The sequence below is a fragment of the Pan troglodytes genome, chromosome 16, assembly GCF_028858775.2.
Source record: "Pan troglodytes isolate AG18354 chromosome 16, NHGRI_mPanTro3-v2.0_pri, whole genome shotgun sequence".
Classification (NCBI taxonomy): domain Eukaryota; kingdom Metazoa; phylum Chordata; class Mammalia; order Primates; family Hominidae; genus Pan; species Pan troglodytes.
Window position 1 is genome coordinate 32,746,309 of NC_072414.2, and position 16,899 is coordinate 32,763,207.

The following is a 16,899-nucleotide window of genomic DNA, read 5'->3' on the forward strand; positions in this document are numbered from 1 at the left end:
TGCAGTGAGCCAAGATTGTGCCACTACACTCCAGCCTGTGCGACAAGAGCGAGACTCCATCTCAGAAAAAAAAAAAAAAAAGATTATGATTGGCCAGACATGGTGTAGTCCTGTAATCCTGGCATGTAATCCTGTAATCCTCATGCCTGTAATCCTGGCACTTTGGGAGGCCGAGACAGGTGGATCACGAGGTCAGGAGATCGAGACCATCCCGGCTAACACGGTGAAACCCCGTCTCTACTAAAAATACAAAAAAATTAGCCAGGCATGGTGGCGGGCGCCTGTAGTCCCAGCTACTCGAGAGGCTCAGGCAGGAGAATCGCTTGAACCTGGGAGGCAGAGGTTGCAGTGAGCCGAGATCACACCATTGCACTGCAGCCTGGGAGACAGAACGAGACTCTGTCTCCAAAAAAAAAAATTTTGTCAGGTGTGGTGGTGCATGCCTGTAGTCCCAGCTACTCAGGCGGTTGAGGCGAGAGGATCGCTTGAGCCCAGGAGTTCCAGCCAAGCCTGGGCAACATGGCAAGACCTCATCTCTACAAAAATTTTTTAAACATGAGCCAGGTGTGGTAGCATGTGCCTTTGTCCCCTACTCAGGAGGCTGAGGTGGGAGGATCACTGGAGCCCAGGAGGTTGAAGCTGTAGTGAGCATGTTCACACCACTGCACTTCAGCCTAGGTGACAGAGTGAGACCTTGTCTCAAAAATAAAAATAAAAAAATTTTAAATTAAATTAAAATAAAATAAAAAATTAGCCAGGCATAGTGGTGCATGCCTGCAGTACCAGCTACTAAGGAGGTTGAGGCGGGAGGATCACCTCAGCCAAGGATTTTGAGGCTGCCGTGAGCTATGATGATGCCACTGTACTCCAGCCTGGGTGACAGAGCAAGACTCTCTCTTAAATAAATAGAAAGAAAGAAACCCCAATATTTCTTACATAAGTAAAAATAAACACAGCTACCAAGATTCTCTTTCGTGTGCTACCTAATAGCTGTTGTAAGTGAAGACAGTGTACACAACCCCAGAATCCGTCCTCTGCCTCCAAGGCCTTTGCTTTCTCCCTTCTGCTTGGTGTGTGTTACCTGCTGCTCAAACCTCCTGGAGGAAGAGCTAAGCAGATTGGATTTCTAAGCTTCCAAGATGGACGCAAGAAACGCTTCTACACCCAAGTGTGCTAAATGAGGACTTTGAGAGGTAAGCAGCCAGCATCCACAAGGTGAGCACCTGCTGGGCAACTCCTCCATCCATGAGGCAGCCACCGGGCCCAGGACCTCTGGGGGTGTGCTGCCACCTGCTGGGCCACAGCCAGGGTACCTGCCATGGCAGCCCAAGCTGTTTGGTTCTCCTGACTGCCTTGGAGGCAGCAGGAACCACCCAGGACAGGCGCTGGGCAGAGAGGGTGTAGACGTGCCACCTGCCTTCCCAATCGCCCACCGAAGCACATCTGCCCTGCCTGCTCACCTCCCACCCTAACCCTCCCTGCCTAGCTCTGTTTTCACTACAAAAAAGAACAATATTAAGGGAAAGGAGGTGCTAGCTTAAGACAGTGTCATCTTTGCAATATCATCTTTACTTTTTACGTCCCTTATCATTCGTCTTTTCTTTCTTTTGCTCTCTTTGCCTGCTTTATTGTGCCTCCAGCCTCATTCCTTTACTGAACATATTTTATATTTCAGGGCCCTTGTTTGCTTTTTTTCAATAAGTAAAACAATCCAAAAACATTATAAAGATGTTCTTTCTCAATCTCCCCAGCCCTCTGACATCAAGGTTCATTAACACATATAAAAGCACCTACACACACTGACAGGAGTCTGTTGGGTGTTTGTTCCTGGCCTCTGGGCCCCTCCTCTCTGATCCTATCTCCACCCTCTCTCTGGGATGGGTGAGAGGAAGGGAGGGGGAGGCGGTCCATGTCCCAGTATCTATGGCATCACCTGCCACACTACTTTCAAGATGAACTTCCTCAGGACTAGGACTAGTAGGCTTGCCCCAGGGATGTAGGGGGTTTTGTGGAAGATGTTTTCTTTTGTATCATGGGGCTCTTTTAAAGTGGTTTAGGCTGGGCAAGGTGGCTCACACCTCTAATCCCATCGCTGTGGGAGGCCGAGGTGGGTGGATCACTTGAGGTCTGGAGTTTGAGACCAGCCTGGCCAACATGGTGAAACTTGTATCTACTAAAAATATAAAAATTAGCCGGGTGTGGTGGCGCATGCTTGTAATCCCAGCTACGGGGGAAGCTGAGGCAGAAGAATCACTTGATTCCGGGGGGCAGAGGCTTCAGTGAGCTGAGATCGTGTCACTGTACTCCAGCCTGGGTGACAGAGTAAGGCTCTGTCTCAAAAAAATAAAATAAAATAGTTTGTATGTTCCTTGTTATAAATCTGAGAGGGGGAGTAGAAGTGAGTGTGAAGAAGAAGGAGCAGGCTGGGTGTGGTGGCTCACGCCTGTAATCCCAGCATTTTGGGAGGCCGAGGCGGGCGAATCACTTGAGGTCAGGAATTCGAGACCAGCCTGGCCAACGTGGTAAAACCCCGTCTCTACCAAAAATACAAAAATTAGCTGGGCGTGGTGGCACACGCCTGTAGTCCCAGCTACTAGGGAGGCTGAGGCAGGAACCTGGGAGGCGGAGGTTGCAGTGAGCCGAGATTGCACCACTGCACTCCAGCCTGGGCGACAAAAATAAAATTCTGTCTCAAAAAAAAAAAGAAGAAGGAGCAGTAAGAAAGCAAGACAGAAGGGGTGTCCAGCAGTGGCATCTCCTTCATTTTCTTTCCTTTTTTTGAGAGAATGCTTTCTGAATTTTATTCTAAGGGAATGATAAATATTCTTTTGTGTTTCATAATTTATTTTGAATGTTCTATATTGGAATTTTGGTTTTTCACTGTAATAGGAAAATAAAATTATTCAAGCTGAAAAATCCACTCATATTGTCAAACATGCTTTACATATATTAACTTATTTAATTCTTAAAGCCCCTATGAGGTAGAAATTATTATCCTCCTCATTTTACAAATGAGGAAACTGTGACATAAGGGTTAATTATGATACCCAAAATCCATTCAATGAAAAGCCATACAAACATTACTTTAGGCAAAAACTATTCTACTCCAGCCAATTATCACAGAAAAAACAGTGGACACCACCCCACCCATGCCATCAAAGGCCAGGTAGAGAGCATAGACTTCCATTCTTGCTACCCTAAACCTCTGCCAGAGTGGTGTCAGATAAAGCCAAACAGGGAGGCTAGGACTTTCATCCCCAACAGATGGAAATACAAAAATATAAAAATATCTCTGGGCCGGGCGTGTTGGCTTACACCTGTAATCCCAGCACTCTGGGAGGCTGAGGAGGGCAGATCACCTGAGGTCAGGGGTTGGAGACCAGCTTGGCCAACATGGTGAAACCCCGTCGCTACTAAAAATAGAAAAATTAGCTGGGCATGGTGGTGGGAGCCTGTAATCCCAGCTACTCAGGAGGCTGAGGCAGGACAATCGCTTGAACCCAGGAGGCGGAGCTTGCAGTGAGCCGAGATCATGCCATTGCACTCCAGCCTGGGAGGGAAGAGTGAAAGTCCATAACAACAACAACAACAAAACAACAACAACAACAACAACATCTCTGAAAGAAAAGGGATATCCCCGAAAAAGCTTCCGCTTCAGTATCGTTTATTATTAAATAATCCTACCTTATAAACAGCTGAAAGGGTTATAGCTGATATTTACTTTCTATAATAAGCTTGTATTACTTTTCAAGTGATACAAGAAAAAAACTGGTAAGAAACAAAAACAAAATTGTTTAGCTTCTTTCCACAATTCTAAGCTAGCAGGCAGCATGGTTCACTAAAAGAGGGCAAGTTCTGGAGTCTGGCAGATGTATTTTCAAATTCGGAATCTTCCACATACTGATAGCATGACCTTGGGCAAATTACTGAAGCTCACACAGCCTTAGGGACTTCAACATCAAAGTGAGAAGAATAAACCCTACACACAGGGCTGCTGGAAGGATTAAAGAAAATGATCCGTGTAAGCACCTGACAAAAACTAGGTGCTTCCTACAAGTTCCCAAACCTTTCTCTCCTCTACTTCTGGAAGAGGGTAAACTGTGACACCAGGCCAGCAGGATGCCAATTGGACAGGAGTTCAGGAATGGACCCTAGTCCACAGTGGATACAGGTCAACTCCATTTGAATTCTCTAGGTGGACAGGGCTGGATTTGAGTCTGCTGTGGGGTAGCTCTAAAATTCAATCCTGGGTTCACTCCCAGGGTCTCTGAAATACTCTTATTCAAGGGGTAGAAGGGATGGGTAGGTAGCCTGAGATCTTCCAGAGTGGCCTTGAATCAAAACCCAGCTGGCCTAAGAATGTTGGTCAAGTATGTCTGTCTTGATTAACTAGTTATTACTATATTTAACTGTTAAACCTGCCCTGGGCAGGGCCCATCCCTTGGTTTTAGCCTGGAAGACCAGTTTTGACTTTGAACCGGTTGGCCTAGAATTTGGTGCTTTGTACTACAAACTAGATTCCCAGCTTTGTCCAGCCCTCCTGGAGTTGACTGCTGCCTGAAGAATTTCTCACCATGTAAACACAACTCTCCTAAAGCAGGCCTTTGAAAAACCTTCCGGTCTCCGCCCATCGTCTGGGATGTGAGGAGCCCCTCTGCCTGGCTGCCCAGTCTGGAAAGTGAGGAGCGTCTCTGCCCGGCCGCCATCCCATCTAGGAAGTGAGGAGCGCCTCTTCCCGGCTGCCATCACATCTGGGAAGTGAGGAGCGTCTCTGCCCGGCCGCCCATCGTCTGAGATGTGGGGAGCACCTCTGCCCTGCCGCCCCGTCCGGGATGTGAGAAGCGTCTCTGCCCGGCCGCCCTGTCTGAGAAGTGAGGAGCCCCTCCGCCCGACAGCCACCCCGTCTGAGAAGTGAGGAGCGTCCTCCCTCCTCATCCGGGAGGGAGGTGGGGGGGTCAGCCCCCCGCCCGGCCAGCCGCCCCGTCCGGGAGGTGAGGGGTGCCTCTGCCCGGCCGCCCCTACCGGGAAGTGAGGAGCCCCTCTGCCCGGCCAGCCGCCCCGTCCGGGAGGGAGGTGGGGGGGTCAGCCCCCCGCCCGGCCAGCCGCCCCATCTGGGAGGGAGGTGGGGGGGTCAGCCCCCCACCCGGCCAGCCGCCCCGTCCGGGAGGGAGGTGGGGGGATCAGCCCCCCGCCCGGTCAGCCGCCCTGTCCAGGAGGTGGGGGGCACCTCTGCCCGGCCGCCCCTACTGGGAAGTGAGGAGCCCCTCTGCCCGGCCAGCCGCTCTGTCTGGGAGGGAGGTGGGGGGGTCAGCCCCCCGCCCGGCCAGCCGCCCCGTCCGGGAGGGAGGTGGGGGGGTTAGCCCCCTGCCTGGCCAGCCGCCCCGTCCAGGAGGTGAGGGGCGCCTCTGCCCGGCCGCCCCTACTGGGAAGTGAGGAACCCCTCTGCCCGGCCAGCCGCTGTCTGGGAGGGAGGTGGGGGGGTCAGCCCCCCGCCGGGCCAGCCGCCCCGTTGGGGAAGTGAGGGGCACATCTGCCCGGCCGCCCCTACTGGGAAGTGAGGAGCCCCTCTGCCCGGCCAGCCGCCCTGTCCGGGAGGGAGGTGGGGGGGTCAGCCCCCCGCCCGGCCAGCCGCCCCGTCCGGGAGGGAGGTGGGGGGGTCAGCCCCCCAGCCGCCCCATCCGGGAGGGAGGTGGGGGGGTCAGCCCCCCGCCCGGCCAGCCGCCCTGTCCGGGAGGTGAGGGGTGCCTCTGCCCGGCCGCCCCTACCGGGAAGTGAGGAGCCCCTCTGCCCGGCCAGCCGCCCCGTCCGGGAGGGAGGTGGGGGGGTCAGCCCCCCGCCGGGCCAGCCGCCCCGTCGGGGAAGTGAGGGGCGCCTCTGCCCGGCCGCCCCTACTGGGAAGTGAGGAGCCCCTCTGCCCGGCCAGCCGCCCTGTCCGGGAGGGAGGTGGGGGGTCAGCCCCCCGCCCGGCCAGCCGCCCCGTCCGGGAGGGAGGTGGGGGGGGTCAGCCCCCCGCCCGGCCAGCCGCCCCGTCCGGGAGGTGAGGGGCGCTTCTGCCTGGCCGCCCCTACTGGGAAGTGAGGAGCTCCTCTGCCCGGCCACCACCCCATCTGGGAGGTGTACTCAACAGCTCATTGAGAACGGGCCACGAAGACAATGGCGGTTTTGTGGAATAGAAAGGGGGGAAAGGTGGGGAAAAGATTGAGAAATCGGATGGTTGCCGTGTCTGTGTAGAAAGAGGTAGACATGGGAGACTTTTCATTTTGTTCTGTACTAAGAAAAATTCTTCTGCCTTGGGATCCTGTTGATCTGTGACCTTACCCCCAACCCTGTGCTCTTTGAAACATGTGCTGTATCCACTCAGGGTTGAATGGATTAAGGGCGGTACAAGATGTGCTTTGTTAAACAGATGCTTGAAGGCAGCATGTTCGTTAAGAGTCATCACCACTCCCTAATCTCAAGTACCCAGGGACACAAACACTGCGGAAGGCCGCAGGGTCCTCTGCCTAGGAAAACCAGAGAACTTTGTTCACTTGTTTATCTGCTGACCTTCCCTCCACTATTGTCCTGTGACCCTGCCAAATCCCCCTCTGCGAGAAACACCCAAGAATGATCAATAAAAAAGAAAAAAAAAAAAAAAAAGAAAAAGAAAAACCTTCCGGTCTCAATATTGTTTATTGTTAAATAATCCTAGCTTATGAACAGCTCAAAAGGCTAGATTCAGGGTAAAAATGTACAACAATTATTTTTTATAACTATCATAAAGTTGGGAAGGAGAGGAACTTTCAGAAGAAAAGAAATAGAAGGGCCATCCTCTATAATCTTACTCCTTATGATATAGGATAAACAGGACTGCTGAAACCCAGGTATCCCAGGTTGGAAGCTCCTCCAGAAACTGACTCTGGCCCAGGTCCAGTGGCTCACGCCTGTAATCCCAGCATTTTGGGAAGGTGAGGCGGGAGGATCGCTTGAGCCCAGGAGTTTGAGACCACCCTGGGCAACAGAGCAAGACCCCATCTCTAAAAAGAGAAAGAAAGAAGCTGTGTCTGCAGGTGCTGGGATCACTGAGGCAGAGCTGAAGCAGCCACAGCAAGGTGCGGCTTTTCACTTGCAGCTTTTCTTCTTTACCTATAGGTTTCCCCTAAATCCCCTGGTCTCTCTAGCGCTTAGAAACACTTGCATTTCTGAGACTTCACAAAGGATCCAGGTGACAGTTCAAATGTTTCCAACCCAAAGTTCCCCATCCAGATCATGGCTTTTCAGAGGAGGAGCTCTTTCTAAGGCCCAGCCTCAGAAGGACGAAGATCTCAGATAAATGTAAGCTCCGTGAGTACTTCGAACTGCAATTTGCAGAAACTTGGTCTTTCTCCTAATGGCTTTCTAAAAACCTCACTGTCTACCACCCTTTTTCCATACTAGACTGGTTGAGTTTAATCTGTTTTTGATGTCTCAGGATCATCATCCAGAACATAAACTACTGAATAGTATGACACGTTCTACGGAGAGTGGCGTCAGGCTTTTCATTTGCTTCCCTAGGTGGCGAGGATTTTAAATTCTACTCTTTTAATAGTTTTCCTATTACTTCCTTAGTTGGCCTCTACTAGACTGCCAGATGCCAGCCCTTCCCTAGAAGTGCTGCTCATCTGCTGCTTCTTTTCTGGTACGGTCTAGAGAAACAGATAAGCTGGTTATAACTGTACCTTAAATGAGAGCATAAGGGTATAGGAAGGTATGGGGGTTCCCCTTACAAATAAAGTGGATGTACTTAGGAGGCAGGGAGTTCTGCTTCTCCCCAGGGTCCAGAACAGTGAACAGCACCTGGCATTCAGCAGGCACACAATAAATATCTGTTGCATGAATTGGCAAACATTCATTTGTTCTCAACCAAAACACAATCGGAAACCTCAACTATGTCAATTACTTCAGACCCACTGAGGAGCAGAAGGAAGTAGGTGCCATCCAGACCCTAGGAGATCTGACCACTATTTCACAATTTCTCCTCCTCCCTGCTAACACCTCCTCTTAAAAAACCAAGTCTGGGAAAGGGAAGGAATTACTAAAGCAGACTGCCAGGATAACCACAGTGGGAACTAAATGTTACCCCCTCATTGCCCACATCAGACAATGAATAATAAATTGGCAGCCACCCAGCCCTTCCCCGGAAGCTCTATAACCAGTTCTACCACTTTCAGCAACCTGAACCCAGAGCAGGGGAGGAGGGCTGGAAGCTGGGTCTGTAGCCACCTCCACTGGGTTTTGCCGCAAGCACACAGCAGGGCCTCTGACATCCACCTGCCTCCAGTTTCACCTCTTGATGGGGGAAGGGACTCCTGACTCACCCAAAAAAGCTAAGTGCTAAGGGATCCAATAAATATAAAATAGCCATCATTAACTTAAAAGAAAGGTGCCCTACAAAGAAGGAATCATTATTTTTTAAAAGGTTGCTGTCCTTTCTTATAATAAAGCTTGGAGCCAGGTAAGTAAGTGGTACAAGTAAAGAGGCCGAGGCTGATAGGTTAGACTTAGATAAGGAGGACACAGAGGGAGGCAGCTCTATATGACAACAAGCACTGAATGGACAAAGCATCCCGGGTAAATCAGCTGGAAACCCACTGCCAGGCCCAGTTCCAGTCACAGGCACAGTGAGTGATAACAGCTGGGGCAGCCACGTCTCCCCAAGCCCGGAGAGGCAGATGCCTCCCCATCCCCTCACTAGCAGGAACCCCAGAGGTATATGACTGCCTGATGTCACACGCAGGAAGCAAACCACAGAGCTCTGGGCACCTGCCTAAAAGTCCCCTCTGGCCAGGCATGGTGGCTGATGCCTGTAATCCTAACACTTTGGTAGGCCAAAGCAAGAGGATCGCCTGAAGCCAGGAGTTCAAGACCAGCATGGGCAACAAAGCGAACCCCACCTCTACAAAAAATTAAAAAATGGGCCGGGCACGGTGGCTCACGCCTGTAATCCCAGCACTTTGGGAGGCCGAGGTGGGTGGATCATGAGGTCAGGAGATTGAGACCATCCTGGCTAACACGGTGAAACCCCGTCTCTACTAAAAATACAAGAAATTAGCCGGGCATGGTGGCGGGCGCCTGTAGTCCCAGCTACTCGGGAGGCTGAGGCAGGAGAATGGCATGAACCCGGGAGGCGGAGCTTGCAGTGAGCCGAGATCATGCCACTGCACTCCAGCCTGGGCCACAGAGCGAGACTCTGTCTCAAAAAAAAAAAAAAAAAAATTTTTTTTAAATGAGCCAGGCATGGTGGCATGCACCTGTTGTCCCAGCTACTTGGGTGGGGCTGGGAAGGATTATTTGAGTCCACGAGTTTGAGGCTGCATGCCACTGCATGCCAGCCTGGGCAACAGAGTGAGATCCATCTCTTTAAATAAACATAAATAAATAAAAATAAAAGAGAAGTTCCCTGTGCCTGAAAGATTGATCCTTTCATTCCTTACAGCCTGTGACCCCTATTGGGACAGCACTACAGAGAAGTCCCCAAATGCCTGGGCACTGTACAACCTATGGGCTGCTCCCAAGGCTTGGCACAAGCAGAGAGCTGGCCAACCCCAGACAGCCCCCTCAGCTCAATGCTCCCAAAACATGGGCCTGCTGGTGGTACCAAGATAATACCAGAGAACCTGGGCCTCACACTGACATCCCTCTCAGGCTGATAACCATGGCCCATGGTTCAGTCTCAGAACAGGGGCCTGTGCCACCTAGAACAGCTGGGACCACACACGGAGCCTGGCTGCTTCTCCCCAAATGATGGCCCTTGTACCCCCTTTGGGCTCTGGTTCCTCAGCCAATCCTGAGGCCACTCTTTAGCTCCTCCCATCCCCCGGGCTCTCATCTCCAGGTCCCCCTTCCTTCACTCCCCCACAGTACTCCCTCCTATCCTGCTCTCCTCGGTCCACTTCCCCAAACCAGCCCACTTGAAACCCAGTCCACAGCCCTCTTTCTCCTCCTCAGATACCACCCTGCTCTCTGGCCCACCTCCTCCCTTTTAACCTTATCCTAACCACCGCTATATTAGGCTCAGACCCCAAAAGCCTTTCCTACCTTCTCTCAGCTTGTAGATTCTCATGCCCAGATCTGCCAGAAACGTCTCCCCACTGCCTGCTGTCACTCTTAACTCCTAGAGGCCTGGGTCTCTAGCCCCAGAACCACTTCCTCTGCCCAGTCTCTGCCCTTTCCCAGGGGGTAGAACTCCTTCCCTCTGGGCCCTGGTACTTCCTACATCTCATTCATTTCTGTCTTCCCTTAATGCATTGTTTCCTTTATAAACAAATTTGTATTAGTAAAAAGAAATTAGTTGATTTAGGAAGTCTGAGGCAGGAGAATGGCGTGAACCCGGGAGGCGCAGCTTGCAGTGAGCCGAGATTGCGCCACTGTACTCCAGCCTGGGAGACAGAGACAGACTGTCTCAAAAAAAAAAAAAAAAAAAAAAAGAAAAGAAAAGAAATGAGTTGATTTAGTGAAAATAACTAAATAACAATACTTATGAACAGCAAAAATAGGGAAAGCGCTATGCAAATGGAAAACATTTTGAATGCCACTAACTTCAATGAAATGGAAACTGTGCTATGGTAGTTTTAACACAAATCTTAACACAGTTCCTTAAGCTGTTCAGAGCAGCTTACTACCTGCTGGGTTTACCCAAGTCCCAGGCAGGTAAAATCTCTATCTGTGTTACAGATGGGGCTGCGAGACTCTCTGGGGCCCACAGACCCGTCTCCTGTTGCTCTAATTGGTCCTGAAGTGTGGGTCACGGAAAAAGTTCTCAAAGAGGAGTAGAAAATGCAGGTGTGGGCCGGGCGCAGTGGCTCACCCCTGTAATACAAACACTTTGGGAGGCTGAGGCGGGTGGATCACTTGAGGTCAGGAGTTTGAGATCAGCCTGGCCAACATGGTGAAACTCCGTCTCTACTAAAAATATAAAAATCAGCTGGGCGTGGTGGCGCATCACATGCCTGTAATCCCAGCCACTTGGGAAGCAGAGGTATGAGAATCACTTGAACCCAGGAGGCGGAGGTTGCAGTGAGCCAAGATCGTGCCACTGCACTCCAGCCTGGGCGACACAGCGAGACTCTCTTTCCAAATAAAAAGAAAATAAAAATAAAATAAGGTGGCAGTACCAGCCACCTTATGCTGGGCGAATCGCTTAAATTCTTGGAGTCTTTGTTTCCACATCTAGGAATTGGTGCCAGTAGTCCTTGACCACCTCACAGGCTTGCTTTCAAGGTCTCGTCAAATGAGATAATTTATGTGAAAGCACTTTGGTGTCATAGAAATGTGAGGTATTATCTTGCATGTTAATGAATCGCTTACAGCTTACAAACACAAATGAATCATTCCTTTTGACTTAACAGGCACCTAAGTAATTTCAAAAATCCAGAGCTTCAGCCAGACAGCTTTGGTGAAGAGTGATACCGAGGGGACTTGGAGATACTGAGAGGACTTAGAGACCGGCTGCTAGATCCACCCAGAGCTGGTCAGGCCCTTGGTGAAGAACAACTATCTTCAAGTGAAACCAGGCTTGGAAAAAATAACTTAAAAAAAAAAAAAAAAAAAATAGGCCGGGTGCGGTGACTCATACCTGTAATCCTAGCACTTTTGGAGGCCAAGGTGGGAGGATCCCTTGAGCCCAGGAGTTCGAGATCAGCCTGGACAATGTAGGGAGACCCTGCCTCTAAAAAACCATAATAAATAAATAAACAAATAAATAATATGGTAATATATTGAGGCTACAAAAAAATTTTAAAAAGGCTGGGTGCGGTGGCTCATGACTGTAATCTCAGCACTTTGGGAGGCCGAGGCAGGCGATCACCTGAGGTGAGAAGTTTTGAGACCAGCCTGGCCAACATGGTGAAACCCCATCTCTACTAAAAATACAAAAATTAGCTGGGTATGGTGGCGTGTGCCTGTAGACCCAGCTACTTGGGAGGCTGAGGGAGAAGAATTGCTTGAACCTGGGAGGCGGAGGTTGCAGTGAGCCAAGATCGCACCACTGCACACCAGCCAGGGTGACAGAGTGAGACTCCATCTCAAAAAACTAAACTAAACTAAAATAAAAAACAACAGGCGGCTGGTCGCAGTGGCTCACACCTGTAATCCCAGCACTTTGGGAGGCTGAGGTGGGCGGATCACCTGAGGTCAGGAGTTCGAGACTAGCCTGGCCAACATGGTGAAACCCTGTCTCTACTAAAAATAGAAAAATTAGCTGGGTGTGGTGGTACGCGCCTGTAATCCCAGCTACTGGGGAGGCTGAGGCAGGAGAATCGCTTGAACTCAGGAGGCGGAGGTTGCAGTGAGCCAAGATCGCGCCATTGCACTCCAGCCTGGGCAACAAGAGCGAAACTCCATCTGAAAAAAACAAAACAAAACAAAACAAACAGGCTCAGTACCCAACCTCAAGGCCTCAGCACCTGGTCTAGATATAAGAGGTTCTGGGAAAAGCCCCCTTTGGAGACAGCAGACTACATTAGGCACACTTCAGATCCAGAAATGGCCCCCAGATGCTCACAGAATCAAGTGTAACCACCCTAGGGCCTAGAGGCCCAAACACACATTTCTCAGATTCATCTCCTGCGACCTCCTCAGCAAACCCTAGGCCATGCCCATTCCCTGTCATGCTAGGCACTCCACATCTGCATGCCCCAGTTGCTCCTTCAAGCCCTTGTCTGTCCTCTGTCCTCAAAAACCAAGTCTTCTTAAATTTTTAAGAAACAATGTTGATGCACCACCTTCTAGGGTATAAAAGAAATATGTAGCTAGTGGTACCAAGATAATAGCTAGCTTAAAGATAAAATAGTCTTTTCCTTGCAGTAATTTATATGCTATAATATAACCTCCCTCCCAGAAAATGTCAATATTAAGTTTCCCTGGTAGTTTTCCTGATAAATAGACTTAAGCTTTGAGTCTTGAAAAACAATCAAAATGCATTTTCAAACATCTGGCTTCCCCAAGTAATTACCTGCCAAGATGAATGAGCTACACACCCTTCAAAGGGCTTCAAATGAAAGGTAAGGCCGCTACAGACAGAAGAGAAAGACAGGCTGGACATGCTGACTCATGCCTGTAATCCTGGCACTTTGGGAGGCCAATGCAGGAGGACTGCTTGAGCCCAGGAGTTCGAGACCAGCCTGGGCAACATAGGGAGACCCCATCTCCACAAAATATTTTTCTAAAAATTATCCAGGCGTGGTGGTGCACTCCTGTGGTGCCAGCCTGGAGGACAGAGGGAGACCCCCAGAAATACACATGTGGGCTGCACAAAAGTGGAAAGGATCTTGATTGGAGCTCTAGTCTCAGGCTGATGCTCACTCGCTGGATGGTCGTGGAAAATTTTGTAACCTCTCTGAACCTCCATTCTCCAGTCTACAAAATAAGACAGTAAATGACCATGAAGATCCCTTCTTTTTTTTTTTTTTTTTTTTGAGATGGTCTCACTTGTCACCCAGGCTGGAGTGCATGGCACGATCTCAGCTCACTGCAAGCTCCACCTCCGGGTTCACGCCATTCTCTTGCCTCAGCCTCCCGAGTAGCTGGGACTACAGGCGCCCGCCACCACGCCTGGCTAATTTTTTTGTATTTTTAGTAGAGACGGGGTTTCACCATGTTAGCCAGGATGGTCTCGATCTCCTGACCTTGTGATCTGCCCGCCTCGGCCTCCCAAAGTGCTGGGATTACAGGCGTGAGCCACCGTGCCCAGCCCATGAAGATCCCTTCTAACTGCTGCAATATATTCTTTTCTCCCTTCAAGATCTTGCATAAAAACACCAGTCATATAAATCATGTCTTCCTCTTTATTCTTACAGCATTTTCTTGTATACTCTTACTGAACCTCATTCATTGCACCTCAGCGTTCACTGAGTATATAACTGTGTGAGCTGTCAGAAGTCAGAAGTGGTATCTTACTCAGCTCTAAGTCCTACCATGCTCAAACAGTACCTTGTCCATGGTGAGGAACTCCATTCATTTGTTGATGTGAACTAAATGTTGAACTCTGGTGATCCTCAATTTTATTCTACTTGATCCTCCACCGCCTTCCTACCCTGACCACTGCCTCAATTGAGAATCACTGATTTGCTGTTAGGTGACTCAGCACTAATGTGTCAGGAATGGAGTGAGTAAAGAAGGGGTCCAGGTGGAGGGCAGCCTTGGACACAAGCTGGGGGCGATTCATATTTGACTTTCCAAGCTTACAGTGTAAGGAAGATGGACTCACAATGAAAACAGCAAGAACTGACTCATAGTGAGCGCTCACTCTGTGCCAGGCACTGTGCCAAATGCTTACGTGGATCAAGCCTCAAAACAATGCGATCAAGGACAGACTATCATCATCCTCGTTTTGCAGACGAGGAAACCAAGGTACAGAGCGGTTAAATATTTGCTTCAGGTCACAAACTAGGTCATGGGGCAAGTATCCAGGCAATCTGACTCCAAAGTCCACTTTCTTAACTATAACTGCTAATAAGTACAAAGGTGATTATGAAGGCACATTTACAATTCTAACATCTGTATCATGATTTCCATCTATTCTCAACACATGGTAGATGCAACAAGCAACAATTCTTAGCCTTACGCATTAAAGATAGTTATAAAAACTGTTACTTTCAATCCCAGCACTTTGGGAGGCCGAGGCGGGCGGATCACAAGGTGAGGAGTTTGAGACCAGCCTGACCAATATGGTGAAATCCCATCTCTACTAAAAATACAAAAATTAGCTAGGCATGGTGGTGCATGCCTATAATCCTAGCTACTCAGGAGGCTGAAGCAGGAGATCTGCTTGAACCCAGGAGGCAGAGGTTGCAGTGAGCTGAGATTGTGCCACTGCACTCCAGCCTGGGGGATAGAATGAGACTCCATCTCAGAAAAAAAAACAAAAACAAGAACAAAACCTGTTACTTTCGGCTGGGCACAGTGGCTCATGCCTGTAATCCCAGCACTTTGGGAGGCCAAGGCCAGAGGATCACTTGAGCCCAGGAGTTCAAGACCAGTCTGGGCAACATGGTGAGACCCCATCTCTACAAAAAATACAAAAATTACCCTGGCATGGTGGTGCACACCTGTAAGCCGAGCTACTCAGGAGGCTGAGGTGGGAGGATCACCTGAGCCCAGGAAGTCAAGGCTGCAGTGAGCTATGATTGCACCACTGCACTTTGGCTGGGGCAAAGTGAGACCGTCTTTAAAAAAACAAAAAACAAAAATAAAAACGGTTACTCTCTTTATTAAATTTATTTATTTATTTATTTTTTGAGACGGAGTCTTGCTCTGTCGCCCAGGCTGGAGTGCAGTGGCACGATCTCGGCTCACTGAAACCTCTGCCTCCCGGGTTCGAGTGATTCTCCTGCCTCAGCCTCCTGAGTAGCTGGGATTATAGGCGCCTGCCACCAAGCCCAGCTAATTTTTTGTATTTTTAGTAGAGATGGGGTTTCGTCGTGTTGGCCAGGCTGGTCTCGAACTCCTGACCTCAGGTGAGCCCCCCGCCTTGGCCTCCCAAAGTGCTCGGATTACAGGCATGAGCCACCGTAAGTTTATTTTTAATATATATTTTTAGCCGACTCTTGCTCCTCTCTGGAAAAACTGTTATTTTCTGCACCAACTTCCTCTCTAGGAAATCATCAGCTGATTAAAAAACATAAACTTCTCGGCTGGGCACAGTGGTTCACGCCTGTGATCCCAACACTTTAGGAGGCCGAGGCGGGAGGATTGCTTCCATGACCACACCCCTGCACTCCAGCCTGGGCGGGAGAGGGAGATGGTATCTCAAAAAAAAGGAAGGAAGGGAGGAAGGGGAGGAAGGGATGGAAGGGATGGAAGGGAGCAGGGAGGGAAGGAAGAAAAATATGAATTTCTAGAAGAACTGCCAACGTTAGCCTCTGCATTTCAAAATGATGGGCCCCAGGAGCAAGAGACAGAAAAGATGGAAACAAACAAGACGTGGGGGCCCTAAAACCGCTTCTCCTCACATCTGTTTCCTTAGCACCAGGCTCAGAGTTTGACACACAATAGGCACTTAATAAAAATGCTGTTTATGGGAAATGTTTCAACCCTCCTCTAAAATACTCATGGAGAAAAGGAAGGGAAATGAAAAAGAACCAGGCAGAACACTATCAAGTTTAATTTAATAAAGGTTCAGTGTGGGCTGGGCGTGGTGGCTCACACCTGTAATCCCAGCACTTTGGGAGGCTGAGCCAGGCGGATCACAAGGTCAGGAGTTCAAGACAAGCCTGGCCAACATGGTGAAACCCCGTCTCTACTAAAAATACAAAAATTAGCTGGGCGTGGTGGTGGGCACCTGTAGTCCCAGCTACTTGTGAGGCTGAGGCAGGAGAATCGCTTGAACCCGAGAGGCAGAGGTTGCAGTGAGCCAAGATCGTGCCACTGCACTCCAGTCTGGGCGACAGAGTGAGACTCTGTCTCAAAAAATAAAATAAAATAGGTTCAGTGAGTGCCTGCTCTGGGCAAGGCACCAAGCGCACAGCATTGCTGCTTTCTAGAGTCAGGGCTGCAAGTGGAAAGATGGAAGACTTCCTACCTACCGGGTGGGAATATAGGTCAGTATGACCTTTCTGAAATGCAATTCTGCATTATAAACCAAAAGCTTGTAAATATATTTACTCTCAGTCTAATAATTTCACTACATCATAAAATATTACTGCCCAAGAAAATAAGAATGCATGTTCATCAATCACTCAACAAAGATTTATTAAGCATCTACCAAGGGCGAGGCATTGTTCTAGGTGCTGGAGACATAGTAGTAAACAAAACAGAGGAAGTCCTTTCCTTCCTGGATTTTTTACATTCTAATGGGAGAGCAATGGTAAGTAAATGGGCATGTACTATAAGGTGTAGTAGTGAGATCTACTTCGAAATAGCAGATAAGGGTGTGGGGCTAGC

General features: G+C 49.6%; 1 protein-coding gene across 2 annotated transcripts in view; it reads right to left on the reverse strand.

Annotated features, from left to right (window-relative positions):
• Nucleotides 1–16,899, reverse strand: part of DNAJC17 (DnaJ heat shock protein family (Hsp40) member C17) — a 41,272-nt gene that overhangs the window by 13,283 nt on the left and 11,090 nt on the right. Inside the window, exon 1 of one of the 2 annotated variants that reach the window (XM_009428830.5) lies at nucleotides 4,574–4,751. The exons of the other annotated variant lie outside the window; for it this stretch is intronic. Within the exon in view, the coding sequence (XP_009427105.1) occupies nucleotides 4,574–4,576 (3 nt within the window). The 5' untranslated portion in view covers nucleotides 4,577–4,751. Of the gene's footprint in view, nucleotides 1–4,573; nucleotides 4,752–16,899 lie in introns of those variants that run through there. 2 annotated transcript variants of the gene reach the window in all.